Source organism: Schistocerca cancellata, chromosome 4 (assembly GCF_023864275.1).
Source record: "Schistocerca cancellata isolate TAMUIC-IGC-003103 chromosome 4, iqSchCanc2.1, whole genome shotgun sequence".
NCBI classification, from domain to species: Eukaryota; Metazoa; Arthropoda; class Insecta; order Orthoptera; family Acrididae; genus Schistocerca; species Schistocerca cancellata.
The window spans coordinates 753,690,561-753,714,891 of NC_064629.1; the positions used below are offsets into that span (position 1 = coordinate 753,690,561).

At 39.1% G+C, this 24,331-nt stretch overlaps 1 protein-coding gene across 4 annotated transcripts in view; it reads left to right on the forward strand.

Annotated features, from left to right (window-relative positions):
- LOC126184414 (sulfate transporter-like) overlaps positions 1-24,331 on the forward strand; it is a 476,107-nt gene that overhangs the window by 433,519 nt on the left and 18,257 nt on the right. For all 4 annotated transcript variants that reach the window (XM_049926799.1, XM_049926802.1, XM_049926798.1 and 1 more), the window contains exons 7-9: positions 5,146-5,250; positions 6,535-6,668; positions 16,623-16,785. In XM_049926799.1, coding sequence (XP_049782756.1) covers positions 5,146-5,250; positions 6,535-6,668; positions 16,623-16,785 — 402 coding nt within the window. The remainder of the gene's footprint in view (positions 1-5,145; positions 5,251-6,534; positions 6,669-16,622; positions 16,786-24,331) is intronic.

A 24,331-nucleotide genomic window follows, 5' to 3' on the forward strand; every position in this document is an offset into this window, starting at 1 on the left:
AAGAGCCACTTGTTCACTGAACATGCACATACTCAGCCTGCTTTGTACTACATTCAGATGTTTGTCATGGATCTGGGCATTTTCTGAAAATACCAAAATGTCATCAAGATAAGCAAAGAAGTAAGACAGTTTACTCAATAAACCGTCCAGAAAATTCTGCCACGCCCGGGCACCATTTCTAAGCTCAAACAGTATAACCAAAAATTAAAATAGCCCAAATGGGGTAGTCACTGTGGTCTTTGATATATCCAGCTTTGCCACAGCTACCTGATTGTCAGCTTTACAACAATCTAACGCACTGAAAACTTTTGCTGCAGCTGGTTAATTTGTGAAATACTGGATGTGTGACACGTGGTATCTGTCCAGAATGGTTCTGGTGTTCAGTGCCTGATAGTCACCACACAGCTTCCATGACTCATTTTTCTTATGCAAAAAGTGCAGAGGAGAGGACCATGGGCTATCAGATGGGTAACTGACGCCTTCGTGTAACATCTCATTGGAGATGGTCTTGGTCTCAGATAGACAATTAGTTGCTATTCAGTGTACATTTGAGGAAACTGGCAGACCTGTAATTCCCCAGGTGTGGTGTATCATTTTGCATTTTTGTACTATGAGACATTCTTCAATATTCTCACCCACTAAATGGATAGCTGATTCAAGCTTGTGATAGTGCTCCCACCAGCTCATGTCATCCTCCGGGCTAGTCTTGCTGAACTTGTCCATCCTGTGTTGGATGCAAGATGTCAGTGGTCCCTTGACTCTGGGAATAATGCAGCCATTGGTGGTATGAACAAGACATGTTATGCAAGTTGATGACCAACTTGTTTGTCATATGGAGATTTGTGCCTAGAATTGGTTGGTAAATGTCAGTAAGCACAAACGTCTACCCGCACTTGGTAGAGTCCAGTGTCAAACATCATTGTTTCTAGTCCATATGTTTGTAAGGCAGAGTTTTTGATCACTTTCAAGGGAGTTGCATCACTGCATTTAGTGTCAGGGAAGGCAGTAACAGGCAGTGCACAGACATTCAACCTGGTGTCAACTAAAAATGTCTGTAATATAGAGCAATCAGAAATCAATAGTCTTTGTGATGCCGTGGGTCTGACCATTGCTGGGGAAGTCAGCTCACACATTGTAGCCTCATCTCTACATATTTATCTACATTGATACTCTGCAAATCACATTTAAGTACCTGGCAGAGGGTTCATCATACCACGTTCACAATTCTCTAATATTCCAATCTCGTATGGCACGTGTAAAGAATGAGCACCTGGATCTTTCGGTGCGAGCTCTGATTTCCCTTATTTTGTTATGGTGATTATTTCTCCCTATGTAGGTTGGCGTCAACAAAATATTTTTGCATTCAGAGGAGAAAGTTGGTGATTGAAATTTCATGAGAAGATTCTGCTGTAACGAAAAAGCCTTTATTTTAATGATGCCCACCCCAAATCCTGTATCATTTCAGTGACACTCTCTCCCCTCTTTCATGATAATACAAAATGTGCTACCCTTCTTTCAACTTTTTCAATGTACTCCATCAATCCTATCTGGTAAGGATTCCGCACCACGTAGCAGTGTTCTTAAAGAGGATGGACATTCATAGTGCATGCAGTCTCTTTAGTAGATCTGTTACATTTTCTAAGTGTCCTGCCAATAAAACCCAGCCTTCCCCACAATATTTTCTATGTGTTATTTCCAGTTTAAGTTGTTCATAATTGTAATTCCTAGGTATTTAGTTGAATTTAAGGCCTTTAGATTTGGCTGATTTATCGTGTAACCAAAGTTTAACAGATTCCTTTTAGGACTCATGTGGAGTATGTCACACTCTTCATTCATTAGGGTCAATTGCCAATTTTCACACCATACAGACCTTTTCTAAATCATTCTGCAATTTGTTTTGATCTTCTGGTGACTTTGCTAGTCGATAAACAACAGCATTATCTGCACGTCATACATGGCTCATGCCTTTTAACATCAGCCATTGAAGGTAGGCACTGCTTATAGTTGCCATGATCTGTCGCACATAAAATGGACTGTGAGAGGCATTTGGATGAGAACACATTGCTTGTGATGTCTAAGTTGTGACGGTTAATTAGTTTGTGCAACTGAGCCATGTGCTGCTATTTTCCACAGTCACAACATCTGCTATCTTCTCAACAGCAGCATGGAGAGATTGCAGATCCTCAGGGATGCTTGGCAGTCATTGGTTGGTCACAGTTGTGCAGCTTGGTGATGGTACATTGGCTGGGTCTGGCAACACTTGGTACTCTTTGTGAACAGTGATGGTTGTGGTGGTGGCCATGATGGTGCAACAGTCAAAGAGAGTATATGCTCAGTTGACCACATGGAACAAGTCATGTAAAGGTTATGTGCAATTAAGGTTAAACACATCTACAGAGGTAACTGTTACTGCCAAATGTGTTACAGAAGTGTGCCAGAAAGAATGCCATAATCAACCATAGTGCGTAAATGCCTCCGAAAATCAGATCACTCCCAGTAAAGCAGCTGCATTAGTCACTGATCTGTTGGTTTCTTGCAGTGAGAGATCAATACTATCATGAGGGTGCTGTAAATTTGCTGTGGAGGGGGTGTAAAATAATGTCCAACAAATTGTTCAAATTCATCATATACACTCCTGGAAATTGAAATAAGAACACCGTGAATTCATTGTCCCAGGAAGGGGAAACTTTATTCACACATTCCTGGGGTCAGATACATCACATGATCACACTGATAGAACCACAGGCACATAGACACAGGCAACAGAGCATGCACAATGTCGGCACTAGTACAGTGTATATCCACCTTTCGCAGCAATGCAGGCTGCTATTCTCCCATGGAGACGATCGTAGAGATGCTGGATGCAGTCCTGTGGAACGGCTTGCTATGCCATTTCCACCTGGCGCCTCAGTTGGACCAGCGTTCGTGCTGGACGTGCAGACCGCGTGAGACGACGCTTCATCCAGTCCCAAACATGCTCCATGGGGGACAGATCCGGAGATCTTGCTGGCCAGGGTAGTTGACTTACACCTTCTAGAGCACGTTGGGTGGCACGGGATACATGCGGACGTGCATTGTCCTGTTGGAACAGCAAGTTCCCTTGCCGATCTAGGAATGGTAGAACGATGGGTTCGATGACGGTTTGGATGTACCGTGCACTATTCAGTGTCCCCTCGACGATCACCAGTGGTGTACGGCCAGTGTAGGAGATCGCTCCCCACACCATGATGCCGGGTGTTGGCCCTGTGTGCCTCGGTCGTATGCAGTCCTGATTGTGGCGCTCACCTGCACGGCGCCAAACACGCATACGACCATCATTGGCACCAAGGCAGAAGCGACTCTCATCGCTGAAGACGACACGTCTCCATTCGTCCCTCCATTCACGCCTGTCGCGACACCACTGGAGGCGGGCTGCACGATGTTGGGGCGTGAGCGGAAGACGGCCTAACGGTGTGTGGGACCGTAGCCCAGCTTCATGGAGACGGTTGCGAATGGTCCTCGCCGATACCCCAGGAGCAACAGTGTCCTTAATTTGCTGGGAAGTGGCGGTGCGGTCCCCTACGGCACTGCGTAGGATCCTACGGTCTTGGCGTGCATCCGTGCGTCGCTGCGGTCCGGTCCCGGGTCGACGGGCACGTGCACCTTCCGCCGACCACTGGCGACAACATCGATGTACTGTGGAGACCTCACGCCCCACGTGTTGAGCAATTCGGCGGTACGTCCACCCGGCCTCCCGCATGCCCACTATACGCCCTCGCTCAAAGTCCGTCAACTGCACATACGGTTCACGTCCACGCTGTCGCGGCATGCTACCAGTGTTAAAGACTGCGATGGAGCTCCGTATGCCATGGCAAACTGGCTGACACTGACGGCAGCGGTGCACAAATGCTGCGCAGCTAGCGCCATTCGACGGCCAACACCGCGGTTCCTGGTGTGTCCGCTGTGCCGAGCGTGTGATCATTGCTTGTACAGCCCTCTCGCAGTGTTCGGAGCAAGTATGGTGGGTCTGACACACCGGTGTCAATGTTTTTTCCATTTCCAGGAGTGTATTTGCTGTTTCATGAAAACTTTCTGCATAATAGCAAACCAAATATCCAGCTGTTGAGGTATGAATGGCAGCACCCAAATTTGTAATTGTGCTGTGGGTGGGCTGCGAGAGCTTTTGAGCCGAAAGTTTGTAGCTTGTGGAAGCAACGCTGGGATGGGTGATTGAATCAGGGGTATGTTCACATTTGGTTTGTTGTCATATTGTCCTGCTATCCAGTTGTGTGAAAGGGATGTCCTGTGGAGGTGACACTGAATCCAATGGTATGACTGCCATGGGTTGGGTGATCCTGTGATATTGTGGTTCGGATTGGTGGGAGGTGCAGAATCCCATGACAGTTTTGATGATGATGATGATGATGTTTGGTTTGTGGGGCGCTCAACTGCGTGGCTATCAGCGCCCGTACAATTACCCAATCTTTGCTCAGTCCAATTTCGCCACTTTCCTGGATGACGATGAAATGATGAGGACAACACAAACACCCAGTCATCTCGAGGCAGGTGAAAATCCCTGACCCCGCCGGGAATCGAACCCGAGACATGACAGTTTTAATGTGTGAGGGTGTTGTAGAACCACAGTCTCATTCTTGATGTTGTGGATTACACTGTCATTGGTGCACAACAGGTTATGCACAGACAATATGCAAGTATTCAATGAAGTGAATTACAGATTAATAATGTGCCCACCAACACACCACTTTAGTGCCAGGCTCACAGCTTATGTAGAAGCACCCATTCTACATCAAGAATGCATACACAAATATTTTGCAGCAAAAAGTGTCTTTATTAGCACAATCGATACAAAAATGCATGTGAATCATCAGCAAATGCCAACCGAAACCATAATCAACAAATTTAGTTTTATGAAGATAGACTGCACAAGGTGCACTGTTGATTAGTAATTGTGTCACTTTCACACTTTTTCTTCTCCTTTTGTTGTTGTTGTTCTTGCTGTTGTATTTCATACTTAAAAATTACCTTGTTGTTACTCTCAGACAAACAAGTTGTAAAATTTTCAAGTTATGGAGTTGTATGTACAGCTGTATATTATAAAACTGCTAGTGCTGAAATAATTTAATCCGTAATTTCTTCTAATTGCAGACATACATTGATCTCTTCAAGAATATATCAAAAACTAATTTGATATCATTGGGAATCTCAGCTATAGCCATATTACTTCTAAGTATTTACAATGAATTGATTAAGGTAAGTGAATATTGAGCTATAAAGGATACAAAAATTGTTCTTGTAAACATTATCATCTATAAATAACCCCTCCATGCATTGTGCAATTACTATGTTATAAATACAAATAATTTTGATTCAGTTTAATAGTTTTATCAGCTTGCACTATTTTGTTGTTTTAATCAATACAAATGAATAGTTGCATCCAGTGTTATAAATGCAAATAATTTTGATTCAGTTTAATAGTTTTATAAACATGCACTATTTTGTCATTTTAATCGATACAAATCAATAGTTGAATCCACTTTCATTAACTATTTGTATTTATACAGTAATATAACATCAGAAGTGCATATGCCTTACATTTAGTGCCTCACTAAATGAATTGTTTAATTCTGCTGGCAAACTATTGAATAATATACTCTGTAGACAGGGAAAGTAATTTCAATATAATGGCAGTTGAGGTTATGGAACAATTATATGCAAAACAGATTTTGATACTTTATTCCATTACATTAATGATGCTGTGTCGACCAATTTTTTTTTGTGTTTTGCTTTCTGTAATTGTGCCAAAAAAAGAAGGTAGAACTTTTGTACAAATCTTAAGGCTGTGACTTTGCCACTGTAATCATTATCTGATAAACTCATAGCTCAGGTTGCAATGCATGTGAGCCATGTGTGTGTGCATATGCAGGCCATAACTTGATGTTAAGTGAGCGTTAGGGGTCTCCATAATTACTTACATATTTTGTTATCTCAGCAGATGCATTCATTGCTCAAAATTTATAAAAGAAGTTGGTGGTCTTTGAATCTGGAGTGGTTATCAATTTCTGTGAAATTATACAATCAGGATTCTGTGTTGCTGTACTTGTTCACAGAAACAAATTATATTAAATTTAAAAAAGTTGACAAACAGCTTGTCTCCTCTATACAGTTTAACACACAATTAACATTTCTACCAGCTTTGTTTTGTTGTCTACATGGAAATGTGACCTGTATCCAAGACAGTATGTCTGCAGTCATACACTCTTGGAAGCCTTCTTATGAAGGTGGGTGATTTTACAGATGGTAATTGTACAAAATAACAAGTTCACTGCATTTGCAGTATACCACAACACCAAAAATTTAATATTCCTTCAAGTACGATATAATTTGTAAGTGGTTTTCTGCAAGCCACCCATTCACAAAACTGATGATTCAAAGGGACAGAGCCAGTTTTTTTCAAATTATGTATGTATTTCATTTAATTTTCAGACTCCTTCAAAAGTTTTACATTTTTTACTTACTGTTATTGTGTGATTTCAGCCACGCATTGGGAAAAAGCTGCCAATCCCTTTACCAACAGAACTTTTGGTAATAATTACAGGCACACTGGTGTCAATGTATGTGCATCTAAATGAAAAGTTCTCTGTTACTGTCCTCGGTGAAATTCCCACTGGGTAAGGTGCTTTCTATTTAGGTAGATAATTATATATTTTGGTATATTAAAAGCTCTCTCACTAAGTACTAAATAGTCAAAGGATGTATCAAAGAAATATAATCATTTGAAATGAGTCTAACACATCAAGTATTATATGTGCCTCATGCAAGAACATTGAGTATTATACTGAATGAATGTAGCTGCTAATTTATATTATCATAACTGACAGAAGGATCAAACACAAAATGAAACACATTTTGTTATGCTTTACACACTCTGTTGTTGCTTAAAAGAATTAAAAAATTGCCTGTATGTAGTATCAGTGCTGAACTTGTACATACTAATCATTTATTTTGCTCTTCTGGAGATATTAACTTCACTAATTAAACAACATACTCTTTGTGTACCAGTATTTATGCTCTCCCAGTCAAAAACAAATCATCATCTCTTTATAAAATCAACTGTAATAGGGGTGATGTGTGTGTGTGTGTGTGTGTGTGTGTGTGTGGGAGTGGTGGGGGGGGGGGGGGGGTTGGAGGGGGGGTGTACATAAACACTAGGCCCAGCAGAAATCAGTCAGTCAGTGGGAACAGCTGAAGAGGGCAAGAAGTCAGCTCGCTGAAATCTCATATCTTCTGGATGATGCCACCTGAGTGAATACCTTAGAAATATTAAAAATCTTCTTACACCAGGAAAACCTAAAATCATGCATCAAGTACCTCTACAGGGAGGAGATGCACAGCAAAATTAAGAAGCTTGATAAGCTGCAGGACAGGGAGGAGAGCCTTTTACTCTCCCTTGTTCTCCTGCTGAGTTGCTGAGAGCACCAAACCATACCACCCTTTGCAAAGGTTATTCTTCACAACAGAACTCCAACCAGCAACCAGATCACCAAAAGAGCCACACTGGTCCTGATCAGGAAGAGGGTCCAGTACACTTGACACAGACTTGACAAGACCTTGAGAACTGTTCTTGCTTCACCTGCAGTTGCTCTCCTGTGCTTCATGGGAGTGGATAGATGCAGTTAGCTGGTCTCAAGCTAACAGGGCATTGCAGTCAGCCACCTGTAGACAACCTGCTAAATACAGATGCTTTTCAGCTAAGAAAATCCTAAGAGCAGTCATCAATTGTCCAGAGAAAAAACTGGTGATGACAACTTTTCTGTACTAAGAAAGGGGCCAAATTTTGCACTGACACTGGCGACCCTATCAATAGTGGAACACAGTACAGTAAAACAAGTCATTCTTGCACTTCCACAATGATCTGCAGAGGAAATATGACATGTAACTTGCTGTATACTCACCAGAGCTGTTCCACTGAAGCCAAATATCTCAAAGGAAGGGAGGAAAGCACTTAAGCTGCTCCGAGAAGATTGTGAGATAGTCATCCTCTCAGCAGACAAAAGGAATTGTATGGTCCTCCTACAATGTCAAGTATACTAGCTAAAAATATACAACCTATTAGAGGACAACGCTTACAGGAGGATTGAAGATTTTCCTCCCAGCTGAGTGACGACCATCAAACTTCTCTGACAAACATTCTCAGATAAGAAGATGGTGAAGAAATGTTGTGCATGAGCAGCTGCAACACCTAGACTTCATGGATTGCATAAAGTCCACGAGAAAGGAATGCCACGCAATCCAATTGTTAGCAACATTGGCACAACAATATATGAATTAGCAAAACACCTGACAGTGATGCTCAGTCCATTTTGTGGGCAAATACCAACACCACATATTGGATTCAGCACATTTCATCCAGCCTCTTCAGAACTTCTGACTGGACCAAGAAAACCTCATGGTGAGCTTCGATGTGCTTTCTGTCTCTACAAGGGTACCTAAGACTCACAGGAGAAAAGTTTGGGTCAGTGCTAATGAAATTGTTTGAAGCCATGCCTACATCAACCTAATTTTTATTCGAGGAAAATCACTGTGAACAAACAGATGGAGTAGCCTGCTATCACCACTGGTGACCAATAAGTTTATGGATGTTTTTGAAGTAGCAGCCTTGGAGTCAACAGGCAACAAGCTGTCTCATATTTCCCATATATAGATGATGCATTTGTAATCTGGCCGTAGAAGCATCACCTACAAGACTTCCTGCAACATATGAATTCGCTGTACCACAACATAAAATTCATGATGGAGACAGAAGAAAGCAATCAATTTCCATTTCTGGATGTGCTGATCAGTTGAAAACCACATGGCACACTAGGACACAGCACCTACCATAAGCTGAGACATACAGCTTTGTACTTGCATGCCCCCAGCTGCCATACCCCTTCACAATGAGATGGTGTCCTAAGCACAATATTGCACAGAGCATGTGAAATATGGGACTGTGACAGTCTAGTAGCTGAATTGCAGCACTTACATGCTGTGTTCCACATGAATGGTTACAGCAACTGCCAGATACAGTGTGCATTAAAACCAAAGAAGCTGAGGCCATAACTTAGTCTGTTGTGGTGGCAATTATTCCATACATCAGGACACAACAGCAAAAATTGGAAGAATACCTGGGAAACACAATGTGTTCCACCCACCAGCCAGGATGAAAGCCTTGTTGGGATCAGTCAGGGATGATCTATTACTCCAAAAATCAGAAGTCTACTGCATCCCCTGACTGTGTGGGAAAATTCATGTAGTCTGGATAGTACAGGAGACAGGAGCTGAGCATAAACACCATGAACACAATGAACAGCCAACAAAGTTCACTTTGTCATAGCACTGTATCTCCCAATGACATGTCATGAATTACAATGGCATCACATTGATGCAACAGTCCAACACCTTCCACAATTGCATTCTAAAAGAGGCTGAAGAGATCCTACTAGATAACAGACTAATAAATAAAGACAGCTTTCAATGAAGCAAAGTCTGGGACCCAGGCTTATACACAATCGAAGCACAGTGCCAATCTGTGTGGCAGTCCCCTCCTGTTACAACAACTGAAGAAGGTGGCAATGCATTGTCACTATGCTGGCAGAGACTTTTGTCTGATGCTGGCTGCAGCTCTAATGAGGACATTGGGTTGAACCCCAACATTACAATTTCCCCATCACTACACCAAGTACATGCCCAGTTGTGGCCAGCTAGATGCTGCTGGTGAGGAACGGGGCGGCGGGGGGGGCACGGCAAGAGGCTATAAAAGCTGTGCCCACCAGAAATGAGTCAGTCATCAGCAGCACCTGAAGATGGCAAGAAGTGTGTTTGCCAAAATATCGTGTGTTCTGGACAATGCCTTCAGGATGTATACCAAAGGAATAGTCAAGAACTATAGTTTTCTTCACTTGGAATATCATTATTGAGAGTAAACACAGCTTTCTTGTAGAGTATTCCAAGGGATTGTGGAAAAGTTGATACCATTCTTTACTGTAACCACAAATCTATTGTACATAATTGTTTCAGATATATTTCTTAAGAACTGAAAGTTCATTGTTAGAAATTCCATGATTGTATCCATTTTTGTGTCAAGTAATGAATACACCAGGTAAACACCAACTTTCATTAGTGACAGATATAACATTGCACATGACTGACTGTATTTAAATTTTCTCCCAAAAAATTTATTAGATTTTATATGACTATTGAGCACTAAAAATTAGAGACTGTTAATACAGTAATGCCAAAATGTGCAAAAATAGCAATGAATGAACAGGCATAAATGACATTGCCAATAGTTAACCTGACTGTTATTTGAGAGTATATATCTCAATTCTGTGCAAACAATATTCGTTTCACCTCTCAGAAACTGAGACTAATGGGTAAAAAATGAATGAAACTCTGTTATGGAATTTTTAGGTACTAGCAAATAATAATTTGGTATTCACACCAAGAAGATGCTCTGTTACTCATTTCATTTCATGCAGTCAGCTTTCCACAGTATTTCAGATTACCAGTAACTGAAGTGTCCCAGATTCAAGCCTCACAGTGAGCATGGATGTGAATTTTTTAAAAATCTGTCTTTGTCTAAGCATTTGTGTTCATATACATGGACCAGTCATAAAGTAATGCAGCTTATCTTTCTTTCTCCTTCATTAAGTTGATATGTAGTAATCATGAATTTGGCACACTTTCATGAACCAACTTCTACAGCCCACTCCAGTAATAGTCTCCTATATTAAGAGGTGGTAGCACTATGTAAATTTAGAAAAAAAAAAGTGTCATTGATGTATATGTAGAACAGCATTCTGTGATGGCATTCCTTACTGCAGGAGGTGAAACACTCAGTCGCAATCATGAGAGGGTGAAGGTGTATGGAAATGTCACAGTGGATGTGAGCAGTGTTAGACAGTGGATCATTGCAGTAGAGAAGCTGAAGGGCAAACACACATAATCATTTCAATCCTTCCTCTTGCGTTTTAAGTGAATTTGTCTTGTTACCTTTTTTGTATACCAAATTAAAACACATTGGTATGTGATGAGAGGAAATAATGACAGTACAAACTCTACCTAACAACATAGAACAAGTCAGCTGCCTGTTTCAGGATGTTGTACTCTAACAGGGCTGCATGGATCAAGTGCTTAGCAGATCTACCTTTGTGTTTCTGTGTATCTGGAGTCCAAATACACCATCCAAACTTGGGTGTCTTACATCATGGCTAACCACACATTGCACACCAGCCTGTGAATTATGTGTATGGAAGTACTACAAAAATAATACTCTGGGGAAGTTGTTACTCTTGTAAATAATTAGCAGACAAATCTGCTAAAATCTTGATACATTGTTGAGGCCCAGTGTCTTCCAATTTTGTATGTGTACTTTAGTTACAGCAGTGGCATAAAGTAACAGTTGCTTCAATCAGGAGTCACAGTGGACTTGCGAACATAACTTTTGCCTTTGATTCCAACACTACTGATATGCAAGACAAGTTACTTGCACCACAAGGCACAATAGTAATCTTCCACCACTCTGCTGTGTTTGAAATTGTACCTGCCACATGAGTTTCTGCACCACACACTGCCAGGGTACTTTTGGAAATGCTGGTGCTTTCACGAAAAATAGAAAATAACTGAAATCTCTCATTGTTGCATCAGTGATTATAAATTTCACAACACTGAGGCAGCACACAGCAGAACAGTAAAGACAACCAACTTACATGCATTGTAGCAATGGTGTCTCGACTGGCAAAAGCTCTACACATTATCTGACATTGTCTAAGTCTCTGTCTGTTGCCAAGCCAAAAACACGCATAATCACCAAATAAATTTACTTCCTTTGCAACTTGCCTTGGACAACATTATTTATGTAATATGTGCAAAGACAAGGCTTATTTTGCCATACCTGCTGAGCTACCTCACTATATGTCCGGTCGCTTCAGACTCCAGCTGCATTCTCCTGGAATTATGGCATGTCGTCCTGTCTTCTGTCCCACTAGGACAAAAATGGTGTGACACTACTACATTTAATAATTTTGATGTTACAATACTTTACATCGACACCTCCAAGTGACACACTTGCAGAATGATATCTGCTAGAATTTTGTCTCTGTCCTATTATAATCTGTAACATTATTAGACCCTACTTTGTTACTGTCTTTTTATGCCACTCTCAACTTGTCCAACTGTTCAGAAAGAGGGGATGTCCACTGCTACAAACTATGCAGTATTTTTGGTGTATGACACATTTCGTTTCCATCCATCAGCCTTCAAAACTTTACATTAGCAGTCGCTGCACCCATGCCCCAGTAAAACTGCCCACACTGCAGCACTTGTGGAGCATGCTTACTTTGGCCACTTGTGAATTAAGATTGATGAGCTGGGTTAAAACTTAAATATCTCGTGAGCCACTACTCGGACCATGTTGCGGTTTTCACCACCATCATTATAATAAAATTCTCTATGTATCTAGATATGCTATTACTTGCTCATGTTGTCTTTAATTATTTTACTTTACCTGGTTGTGAATGTGGAGTACAGTGAGCATGGACAATTGACTCCTATACCACTGCCATGTCTCACACAGTTAGTTGATGCAATGTGATAAGTTAGTTGATGCAATGCCATATAGCCAGCAAGTGAAGGCAGTGAATTCACACAACATCCAGCATGTTGACCAAATCATCCACGATGACTGCTGGGTAATAACAGGTGAACTGTGTTATCTGTTACCCATTGGGAAAGGCAATTTCGATGGTTATTATTCAAAAACTGAGATACAAGATGATTTGTGCACGCTGGGTAATGCAAATTTTGACTGATCAAAATAGAGAGACCATGCACCATTAGACATTCCTCTGTTCAGCCCATTCAGAGTAGTTAATTAGAGGCATCTCTTTGAAGACATGGAGACCTTGAAAAATTCTTTGTGCCAGTGGCTGAGGGAGCAGGGCCATATTTTTTAGTGTGCACATATAAATGCTCTTGTTAGAAAGTGAAAAAACTGTGGACAAAGATATTAGATTAGATTAGATTCAGTTTTCATTCCATAGACCCAAAAGATGAAATGATTCTCGTGGGTGTGGAACATGTCAGAAAGTATAACATAAAAATGTAAAACATTTGAATATAATACTTATTACCCTGATCATTTGTCAGGAGATTGTTGAAATAGGTGAATACAATGCGGTAAACTGGAACAGCTAATATTTACAGAATTAACATGCTGTCAGAATGAAACATTATTATGCACTATTAATGAATTTATCATACACAAAATACCTAATCTTGACTGTTGTGACCATGTGCTGTCAAAACTGAAATCTAACAGACATTTTGACTTAAGCAGGGTTAACAGTCTCTGTTAAGATATTCATCTATAGAGTAGAAAGAGTTGCCTATCAAAAAGTCTTTCAAACTCTGTTTAAACTGTGCTTTATCTGAAACCAAGTTTTTAATGGTTGCTGGCAATTTATTGAAAATGTCTGTTCCTGAATATTGGACCCCTCTTTGGACCAAGGTAAGTGATTGTAGGTCTTTATGTAGATCGTTCTTATTTCTAGTATTGATACAATGTATTGAGCTATTGGTTGGAAATAGAAATGTATTACTTGCAACAAATTTCATTAAGGAATAAATATACTGAGAAGCAGTGGTTAGAAAAAAAAGTTTCTTGAACAGGTTTCTACATGATTTTCTTGAATTTACACCACAAATGATTCTTATCACATGCTTTTGTGCCCTAAAAACTTTTTCACAGTTTGGTAAGTTGCCCCAGAATATGATCCCATATGACATAATATAATGAAAGTAAGCAAAGTATGCAGTTTTTTTTTTTTTTTTATATATTTGTGTCTCCTGCATCTGACATCATTCTCACTGCAAATACAGACTTGTTTAGGTGCTTAAGCAATTCTGTGGTATCCCCTTCCCAACTGAAATTATTATCGAGTTGTAATCCCAGAAATTTAACACTGTCAATCTCTTCGATCTGCATGTCTTCAGATGTTATACACATGCTGGAAGGAATTCTCTTACAGGTTCTAAACTGCATATAGTGGGTATTTTCAAAGTTTAATGACAGTGAATTAGCTTTAAACCATTTATTAATGACAGTGAAAATTTGCTTAGCAGCTATTTCTATGTGTGTACTTGACATGCAACTTACTCCAATGTTTGTATCATTGGTAAACAAAACAAACTTAACATCTGGCAATGTAATAGATGAGAAGTCAAAAATGTACACAAGAAAAAGCAATGGACCCAAGATGGAAACTTGAGGAACACCACATTTAATTAATTCTCAATCAGATGAAGACTGACTGCTAACTGCACAGGTATTTTGCAATGACACCCTTTGTTTCCTATTAGGTAGATAAGGCTCAAACCATTTCGAAGCATTGCCAGTGACACCATAATATTCTAATTTATGTAACAGAATGCTGTGGTTCTCACTGTCAAAGGCTTTTGATAGGTCACAGAAAATGCCAGGAGCCTCTTATTTATTATTTAACCAGTAAAAGTGAAATTGGTCAATAGTTTGATGGTATCACTTTATCCCCCTTCTTATATAGAGGCCTAACTTCATCATATTTTAGCCAGTCTGGAAATGTTCCACTGATAAGAGACTAATTACACAAATAACTTAAGATAGAACTCAACTCACATGAACACTCTTTGAGTAACTTTGTTGATATGTTGTTATACCCACTGGAATACTTGGATTTTAAGGAATTTATGATAGATGCTGCTTGTCTGGGAGACGTGTCATTTCCATTTTACTGAAGTTATTTTTAAAAGACTGGTCTCAGATACTCCATTGCATTGTTCACCGAATCTGATAACCCCAAGCTGTCAGTTACAGAAATAAAGTACTTGTTTAAGAGGTTTCCATCACTACATGCACTTCTTACCAAAGTCTCATTTATTTTTAGAGCTATCTGGTCCTCTTCCTTTTTGGCCCCACCTGTCTTCGTCTTCACGACATCCCATACAGTTTTTACTTTGTTGCCTGATGTAATTATCTGTTTCTCATAATAAAGCTGCTTCAGTTTCTGGATTACTTGCTTCAATATTGTGCTGCATTCTTTGTAATGCATTAAAATTCTAACATTGGAGCTGTTCCTAGATGGTAGATACAGTGTAATTTTTGTCCCACATGATATCTTTATTCATTGTGTAATCCATGGTTTAGTTTTTGACTTCTCTGTGATTTGAGTTACCTTTAGGGGAAAACAAATTTCAAAAGTGGAGGTAACTTTATTAATGAATGCTTTGTATTTTCCATTTGAGTTAGAAGTATTGTACACATCTATCCAGTTCATGTCTTTGAGCAATTTCCTGGATTTCTCAATTTTTGACGTATTTATTACACTTTTGCACTCAGATTTAATAGATTATTTTTATGCTGACCAGTTTCAACCTTTAATACAAGCGTCTCATGATCAGATAGCTCATTTGCTATTGGTCCTGTGACATAGCTTTTGTCCCTAGATTTGTCTACAAAAATATTATCAATAGAAGTCTCAGAGCATTTACATATCCTAGTAGCAAAGTTCACAGTAGGAACTAAATTGAATGATAGTGTTACTGACTGCAATAATTGTTCACTGACAGAGCTTTTCAATAAATCACATTAAAATCACCACCAACAACTATTTCCTTTTTTTTTACCATGAGATGGGGCAACAGAGCTTCCAGATTTTTTATGAAGAGGTTAAAATTTCCTGAAGGTGATCTGTTTATACCCACTATTATAAAGGACTTATTATGAAATACTACTACTGTTACACAAGCTTCAATGTGCTGCTCTGAGCAAAATTTATTAATATCAATATTCTTGAAACCAAAACAGTTTCTGACAAATGTGGCAACTCCTCCTTTCTCCATAATTTCTCTACAGAAGTAAAAAGCTAACTTGAATTCTGTAACATTTAACATATCTATACCAGTGGTCACATGGTGTTCAGAAAGGCAGACTATATCAACTGGTTTGCTCAACTCTAATTCTTCAACACAAATAAGCAGCTCATTAAGCTTACCCCTTAGTCCTCGGATATTCTGATGCAATAATGATAACTGATTTTGTGCACTGGCTGAATTACAACTGGATGAATCTAATTTTGTGCCAATTTTTGAGTATCTCTAGTTTCAATCAGAGGCTGTCTGCATGAATTGTGTATATTAAAATTTGCTTTCTGGCTGTCTGTTTTATCAATGTGAATATAATTTTCAGCCTCTATTGTTGGTGATTATATGGAAAAGTGAATGTTGTAATTGTTATCCAATGTATATGGCATTTACTTTTCTTGTAAAATAAAAAAAAAATTATAGGTGGCATTACTCCCTGATTAACTCTCCTATGTAGATACAGCCAAGTGATCTGATGTATTATCTTTGTACTGAAGTACGTGGTGCAAGTGGGACAGTTCTTACAAGTGTTTTACTTCTAAAAATAGTATTTCACTCTTACACACACACACACACACACACACACACACACACACACACACACACACACACACACACACACACATGCACAGGATCTAATTTCATTGAAATAAAAGATACAACGTTATTCTTTATTTTGTTTGCAGATTTCCACCTTTTTCACCTCCACCACTGGAACTTCTTCCAAAAGTGCTGACTGATGGATTTACTATTTCCATCGTTGCATTCTCTGTTAATATGTCAATGGCTTCCATATTTGCTAGGAAGCTGAAATACAGTATTAATGCCAACCAGGAACTGCTTGCATCAGTAAGTATGACTGTAACTGAATATTTTACTGAAAACAATGTTTAAAGCACGTACACATCAATTTGTACAGAAATTCTTGTCAAGCAGTGCAGACTCATTTGGAAGTCTTAGTTATTTTAAGGAGACAATGACTTACAGGTTTTTAGGAAATACTAAATACTCATAATTTTCCTCAGCTATATTACTCCAAAATTTATAACACAAACTGTTTCAAACATTAACAGACCAGAAGATCATCTGTTGATGACTGAAACTATTGTGTGATAAATTTTGGAGTAATACAGCTGTGTGCAATCATTAGTTTTCAACATTAAGTCTTAATGTTTAAAACTGGTGAATATTTAGACCAGTAGTTTCATTTTTTATTGTCTCGAATTTTTGATCATCTTGTTACGTGTACAACTGTGTGCCAGTATACCATTGATGGTACTTGTATTACCAAAAAAATTTCTCTATATTCCCCATACTGTCCTTTTCTATGCCTTAAGATATTCTGAAAATATTTCTTCAATGTTCTCTCAGCCTCTATCAGTACAGTCACTTTTTCTTTTGTTTGTTTTCCATTACTGTCATTATCACTATTTCCCTCAGGTCTTTATTTCCCCTCAATAGTACTTTGTTGCTTCATACCTTTGCCTTCTTTTTTTTCATAGCACTTAATTTGTTCCAGGAAATTAGTGCCATATCATGTAGAATATAAAATGAAGTGGTATTATAATAGTTCTACAACAAATTTGTGTCAAAGACTATTCATTGAGCAACCCAAAACCGTGGTCATCATCACCATATCTTTATACATAATTAATAAAAATGTACACTCAATATCTAGATTTAACAAGCTTTATCATCACACTTGCATGAAGATAGACTTTATGTACAAGTTCTTAGACAATAGTGTGAGATTATGTTGTGTGGCAACACTTTTGGTAAGACTTGTAACTGTTTTGTTCAAACTTTAAAATAGGTGCCACATGCACCTTTTCAGCCATCTTAACTGATCAGTGCCACACATTTTGTAGAAATACATAAGGACAAGTATTCTGCAGTTATAAAACATATTTATTTAAAATAGTGGATTGTTATTTAGGTATGTATTGTGCTGAGAGAAATTAAGACCAATAATTATTGAAGTGTCGGCAGACGTGCCAACACTGTTTTGTTGGAGGAGACCGAAATGCACGCTATAAGCTCACGCAGGCTGGCATGAGGTCTGAAACAGGATACGTAATGAATGCTATAAAGAAAAGTACGTAGCTTCTGGCATACTTAACTTTAATCCACATTTGTAGAACATCGCTCTTGATGATACAATAATAGACTCTCAATATCTATACTGGTAATAGCGCCTTGCTAGGTCATAGCAAATGTAGCTGAAGGCTATGCTAACTATCGTCTTGGCAAATGAGAGCGTAATTCTCAGTGAACCATGGCTAGCAACGTCGCCTGTACAACTGGGGCGAGTGCTAGTACGTCTCTCTAGACCTGCCGTGTGGTGGCGCTCGGTCTGCAATTACTGACAGTGGCGACACGCGGGTCCGTCGTATACTAGCGGACCGCGGCCGATTTAAAAGCTACCACCTAGCAAGTGTGGTGTCTGGCGGCGACACCACAATTATAATAGAAAGAAATTTAAATTTTCTTATGAGACTGTGAACCTGACTCTCTGAATACTGGGGTGAGGCTTTCTTATCAAGAAGTGTCTCTTAAAATTAATAATATTGCAAAAGAAGGTGTTCACATTAAGGTATAAGAGATTGTTGAGTTGGTATATTTATTACATAAAGGGGGAAAATATTAGGAGTGATCAAAACGTTTCTGTTTGAGGGCACTGCTGCAGCATGTATCCAGTGTAGTGAAACTCTAGTGTGGGTATATAAGTCATGACACATAGCCAAAGGGTTAGCGTGGCTTTGTGTCTTTTTGAAACACATGCAGTAAATGCAGAAATGTGAATTATGGAGACATTGTTACCAAATGCATCCAAACAAGACCAACACACTGTTACTCTTTTCTTGGCCACTGAAGGACAAAGACTGGTAGACATCCGTCAGAGAATGAAGAATGTGTATGGGGGAGCATGTCTTTTGAAAGTGACCATTGTGGAATGGTGTATCAGGTTCTGTACTGGTTGTGGTTAGACACAAGATGCTGGTTGATCTGGGAGGTCAGCCTCATCCTTTGCAATTTTAGTGGGAGACACTCGAGCCCCCACCTGGTGGTCCTGATCTCTCCCCATGTCATTATCATGATTACCATACCTTGGGTCCCTTAAAAAAGACCTTGAAGGTTTCCTCTCAGACAAGACTGTGCAGCAGGCAGTTATGGACTACTTGACGCAGCAGGACACAGTGATTTTTCCAAACAGGTATCTTCACCTTGGTGTATTGGTGGAATGATTGCCTCAACACTTATGGTGATTTTGCCTGATTGACATACTGATTCTGGACTGTACAGACTTTCAATGGAAACCTTTTGATTGCCATTATAATATTCTGAGTAAAAATTCTGCACATGAGTAGGATGACTGCATGATAGTCACTGTTTACATCAGAAAAAAACTGATGGAAGGGGAGGACATTAGAAGATAGTATTTAGAAAAGTATAAGTAAAATCCAAAGGATTTCTGGTAACTTCCTGTAAACAAGGAAAACACATGCTTTTGTATTCTTTGAGACAAGATTGCATGTTAGAATGATTGGCTATTTGTAAGTGGATATAGTAGTTACTAGCATTTATTACTGAGTGTATCTGAACCATTTACGTATTTAACTAGAACAGATGACAAAGATGAGCACTTTAAAAAGTAGCCATGTTGCAGGATGCTGTCTTACATCATGCATTGCAAAGGTAAATGTATGTGAACTGAATCTGAAAATAGTTTCTCACCCACCCAGTTTCCCAGATTTGGTTTTGTGTGACTACTTTCATAGAATGAAGAGGTTATGTATGCTGTAAGTGACTATTATGTACAGTTGGAGCATATGAGAGAATGAAACAGTTAAGTTTGTCACAGGAATGCTTGTCTCACTGTAGGTTATGTCGAAAGGTTATTTTGAAGAATACCATTTTTCCACCAGATTGTGTATACATTTTTTATTTTTCACACTACTGGTTTCAAGTATTCCCATTATTTGGTGTGTCTGGAAACATAGCAACACACTGTGGAGGGGGGGGGGGGGGGGGGGGAAGCAGCTATATACAAATTGTACAACTATGTTGGACATACCACTACACAAACGTAACACACTGAAGAGCCAAAGAAACTGGTACACTTGCCGAATATCGTGAAGGGCCTCCACGAGCATGCAGAAGTGCTGTGACTTGCCATGGCATGGAGTCAACTGATATGTGAAGTAGTGCTGGAGGGAACTGATGCCATGAATCCTGCAGGGATGTCCATAAATCTGTAAGAGTATGTGCGGGATGTAGATCTCTTCTGAACAGAACGTTGCATGCATCCCAGGTATGTTCAACAATGTTCATGTCTGGAGAATTTGGTGGCCAGCAGAAGTGTTTCAACTGAGAAGAGTGTTCCTTGAGCCACTCTATAGCAATTCTGGATTTGTGGGGTGTCACATTGTCCTGCTGGCATAACCACAAGTGCCATAACAAAGACGAAGAACACTAGACCAGAGAAGGCGGTGAAACGACATCGGCCAATGGTGCGCTGATTAGGACTGCACCATGACAGGAGTGACCCCTGCAAGAAGTCAATATAAGCACTGCTCCTGCCAGCATCGGCCACTCAGATCAACTCAGTATATTGACATTAGTGGACAGTATTAGCACAGTGTAGCAGAGAGTGCTACGATATCAGATTTTAGTGATCCATATCCATTGCTTGTTTGAACATTGTGTATAGCCAGGACTCAGATTTATGGCTGTTGATATACTTTCCGGTATGTGAGGTCGTGGTCCAAGAACTTTTCTGCTCCTTACGTTTCGTCCAGAACTGCGCTGGACTTCCTCAGAGGCGCTGCTCCGCTGAGTCTTGCCGACTGACTGGTCGGGTGTCTGAGAGCGACTTATATATTGTGAGAAAGGGGGGCGTGGTTCAGGTGACACGTGATGAGCAGTGATAATCCATACCAAAGATAAGGTTGACTATCGATTACCACCGTGTCAAAGATAAAAATTGTTAGCAATTTTGTAGAGCCACTGTCCATATATCGCTAAGTTTCATAGCCTCCTCTTTCCTATTAAAATTATCGTGATGTTTATAAATTTCAATAGCTTCTCTATATAGCCGTGGATAATAATTTAACGTTGTAGATAAAACTTCGGTATCCGAAAACTTCACTTGGTGGTTGCCTGGTTGAAGAGCATGTTCCGCTACAGCTGAATTTCCTATTTTTCCAAGTCGACAAAGACTTTTATGCTCTTTCAGTCACGTGTTTACGCTTCTTTTGGTAGTACCAATGTAAACATTACCACAGGTACATGGAATTTTATACACACCACATGTTGACAGGGGAGGGCATTTATCCTTCACAGATCGTAGTACTTTACTCATTTTCTTTGTTGTTTTAATGTCATGTTTTCGTAAAATCTTACCAATCCGATCTGTAACTTTTTTAATAAAAGGGAGAACTACTGTATTTTTCTGTCATTGTGGTTCATTCTTATCTTTGGGTTTCTGTTCCTTGGATGCAAAATTCTATTTATCTCTTTTCTTGAGTAGCCGTTTTTTTCAAAAGCCTGCTTCAGATGTTTCACTTCAGCATCTAAATGTTCAGGTGCACATATCCGTTCCGCTCGATCGACAAGACTTTTTATGACACCTCTTTTTTGTTGAGGATGATGATTAGAATTTTTATGTAAATATCTGTCCGCATGTGTTGCCTTCCGAAAACCTTTATATTCCAAGCTTCTATCAGACCGTCTCATAACTGAGACATCCAAGAAAGATATTCTGTTATCCTTTTCTGTTTCCATGGTAAACTGTATTTTTGGGTGAATTTTATTTAGATTATCAAAGAAATCGTCCAAGGCCTTTCTGCCATGGGACCAAACCACAAATGTGTCATCTACTTTTCGATACCAACGAGATGGTTTGTTATTAGCTTTGTCTAGGGCTGATTGTTCAAATTTCTCCATATAAAGATTGGCAATTGCAGGGCCTAATGGATTACCCATTGCTACTCCATCAAGTTGTTCATAAAATTCATTATCCCACTGGAACTGACTTGATGTAAGACAATGTCTGAAAAGAACAGTCAAATCTTCTGGAAAAATATCCGCTATGAAAATCATAACTTTGTTAACAGGAATCATTGTGAATAAGGACACAATGTCAAAACTTACAAGAATATCTTCAGGGGCCAGAGTTAGTCCCTCTAGTTTTTCAATAAAATGACGCGAGTCTTTTATATATGAGTCAGTTTTTCCAATGAATGGTTGTAAACAAGTTTTTAAATATCTTGCTATTTCATAAGTGGGAGAATTGATGGCACTGACTATGGGTCTTAAAGGAAAATCTATTTTATGAATTTTAGGTACACCATACAATCGAGGACACATAGCTTCACTTCTCAATAAAGTTCTTTTATCTTCTTTTCGGATAGAGGTAGATGACTTAATCAAATTATTTGTTTTCCTAAGTACACTGGCTGTAGGATCCCTCACAAGTTTTTTATATTGTCCTGACGTTAAAAGGTTCAAAATTGTCCTTCGGTAATCTTCTGTATTCATAACAACAGTAGCATTCCCTTTATCTGCAGGAAGAACCACTATTTCTTCATCTGCATTCAAATCCTTAAGAGCCTTTCTCTCACCTTTTGTTAAATTACTTTCTAGAGGTCTGCTGTGGCTTAAACCTCTAGTGGTTTCAATTCGAATTGCCTAGAGTTTAAAGCCACAGCAAACCTCTTGAAAGTAATTTAACAAAAGGTGAGAGAAAGGCTCTTAAGGATTTGAATGCAGATGAAGAAATAGTGGTTCTTCCTGCAGATAAAGGGAATGCTACTGTTGTTATGAATACAGAAGATTACCGAAGGACAATTTTGAACCTTTTAACGTCAGGACAATATAAAAAACTTGTGAGGGATCCTACAGCCAGTGTACTTAGGAAAACAAATAATTTGATTAAGTCATCTACCTCTATCCGAAAAGAAGATAAAAGAACTTTATTGAAAAGTGAAGCTATGTGTCCTCGATTGTATGGTGTACCTAAAATTCATAAAATAGATTTTCCTTTAAGACCCATAGTCAGTGCCATCAATTCTCCCACTTATGAAATAGCAAGATATTTAAAAACTTGTTTACAACCATTCATTGGAAAAACTGACTCATATATAAAAGACTCGCGTCATTTTATTGAAAAACTAGAGGGACTAACTCTGGCCCCTGAAGATATTCTTGTAAGTTTTGACATTGTGTCCTTATTCACAATGATTCCTGTTAACAAAGTTATGATTTTCATAGCGGATATTTTTCCAGAAGATTTGACTGTTCTTTTCAGACATTGTCTTACATCAAGTCAGTTCCAGTGGGATAATGAATTTTATGAACAACTTGATGGAGTAGCAATGGGTAATCCATTAGGCCCTGCAATTGCCAATCTTTATATGGAGAAATTTGAACAATCAGCCCTAGACAAAGCTAATAACAAACCATCTCGTTGGTATCGAAAAGTAGATGACACATTTGTGGTTTGGTCCCATGGCAGAAAGGCCTTGGACGATTTCTTTGATAATCTAAATAAAATTCACCCAAAAATACAGTTTACCATGGAAACAGAAAAGGATAACAGAATATCTTTCTTGGATGTCTCAGTTATGAGATGGTCTGATAGAAGCTTGGAATATAAAGGTTTTCGGAAGGCAACACATGCGGACAGATATTTACATAAAAATTCTAATCATCATCCTCAACAAAAAAGAGGTGTCATAAAAAGTCTTGTCGATCGAGCGGAACGGATATGTGCACCTGAACATTTAGATGCTGAAGTGAAACATCTGAAGCAGGCTTTTGAAAAAAACGGCTACTCAAGAAAAGAGATAAATAGAATTTTGCATCCAAGGAACAGAAACCCAAAGATAAGAATGAACCACAATGACAGAAAAATACAGTAGTTCTCCCTTTTATTAAAAAAGTAACAGATCGGATTGGTAAGATTTTACGAAAACATGACATAAAACCGATCTTTAAAACAACAAAGAAAATAAGTAAAGTACTACGATCTGTGAAGGATAAACGCCCTCCCCTGTCAACATGTGGTGTGTATAAAATTCCATGTACCTGTGGTAAAGTTTACATTGGTACTACCAAAAGAAGCATAAACATGCGACTGAAAGAGCATAAAAGTCTTTGTCGACTTGGAAAAATAGAAAAGTCAGCTGTAGCGGAACATGCTCTTCAACCAGGCAACCACCAAGTGAAGTTTTCGGATACCGAAGTTTTATCTACAACGTTAAATTATTATCCACGGCTATATAGAGAAGCTATTGAAATTTATAAACATCACGATAATTTTAATAGGAAAGAGGAGGCTATGAAACTTAGCGATATATGGACAGTGGCTCTACAAAATTGCTAACAATTTTTA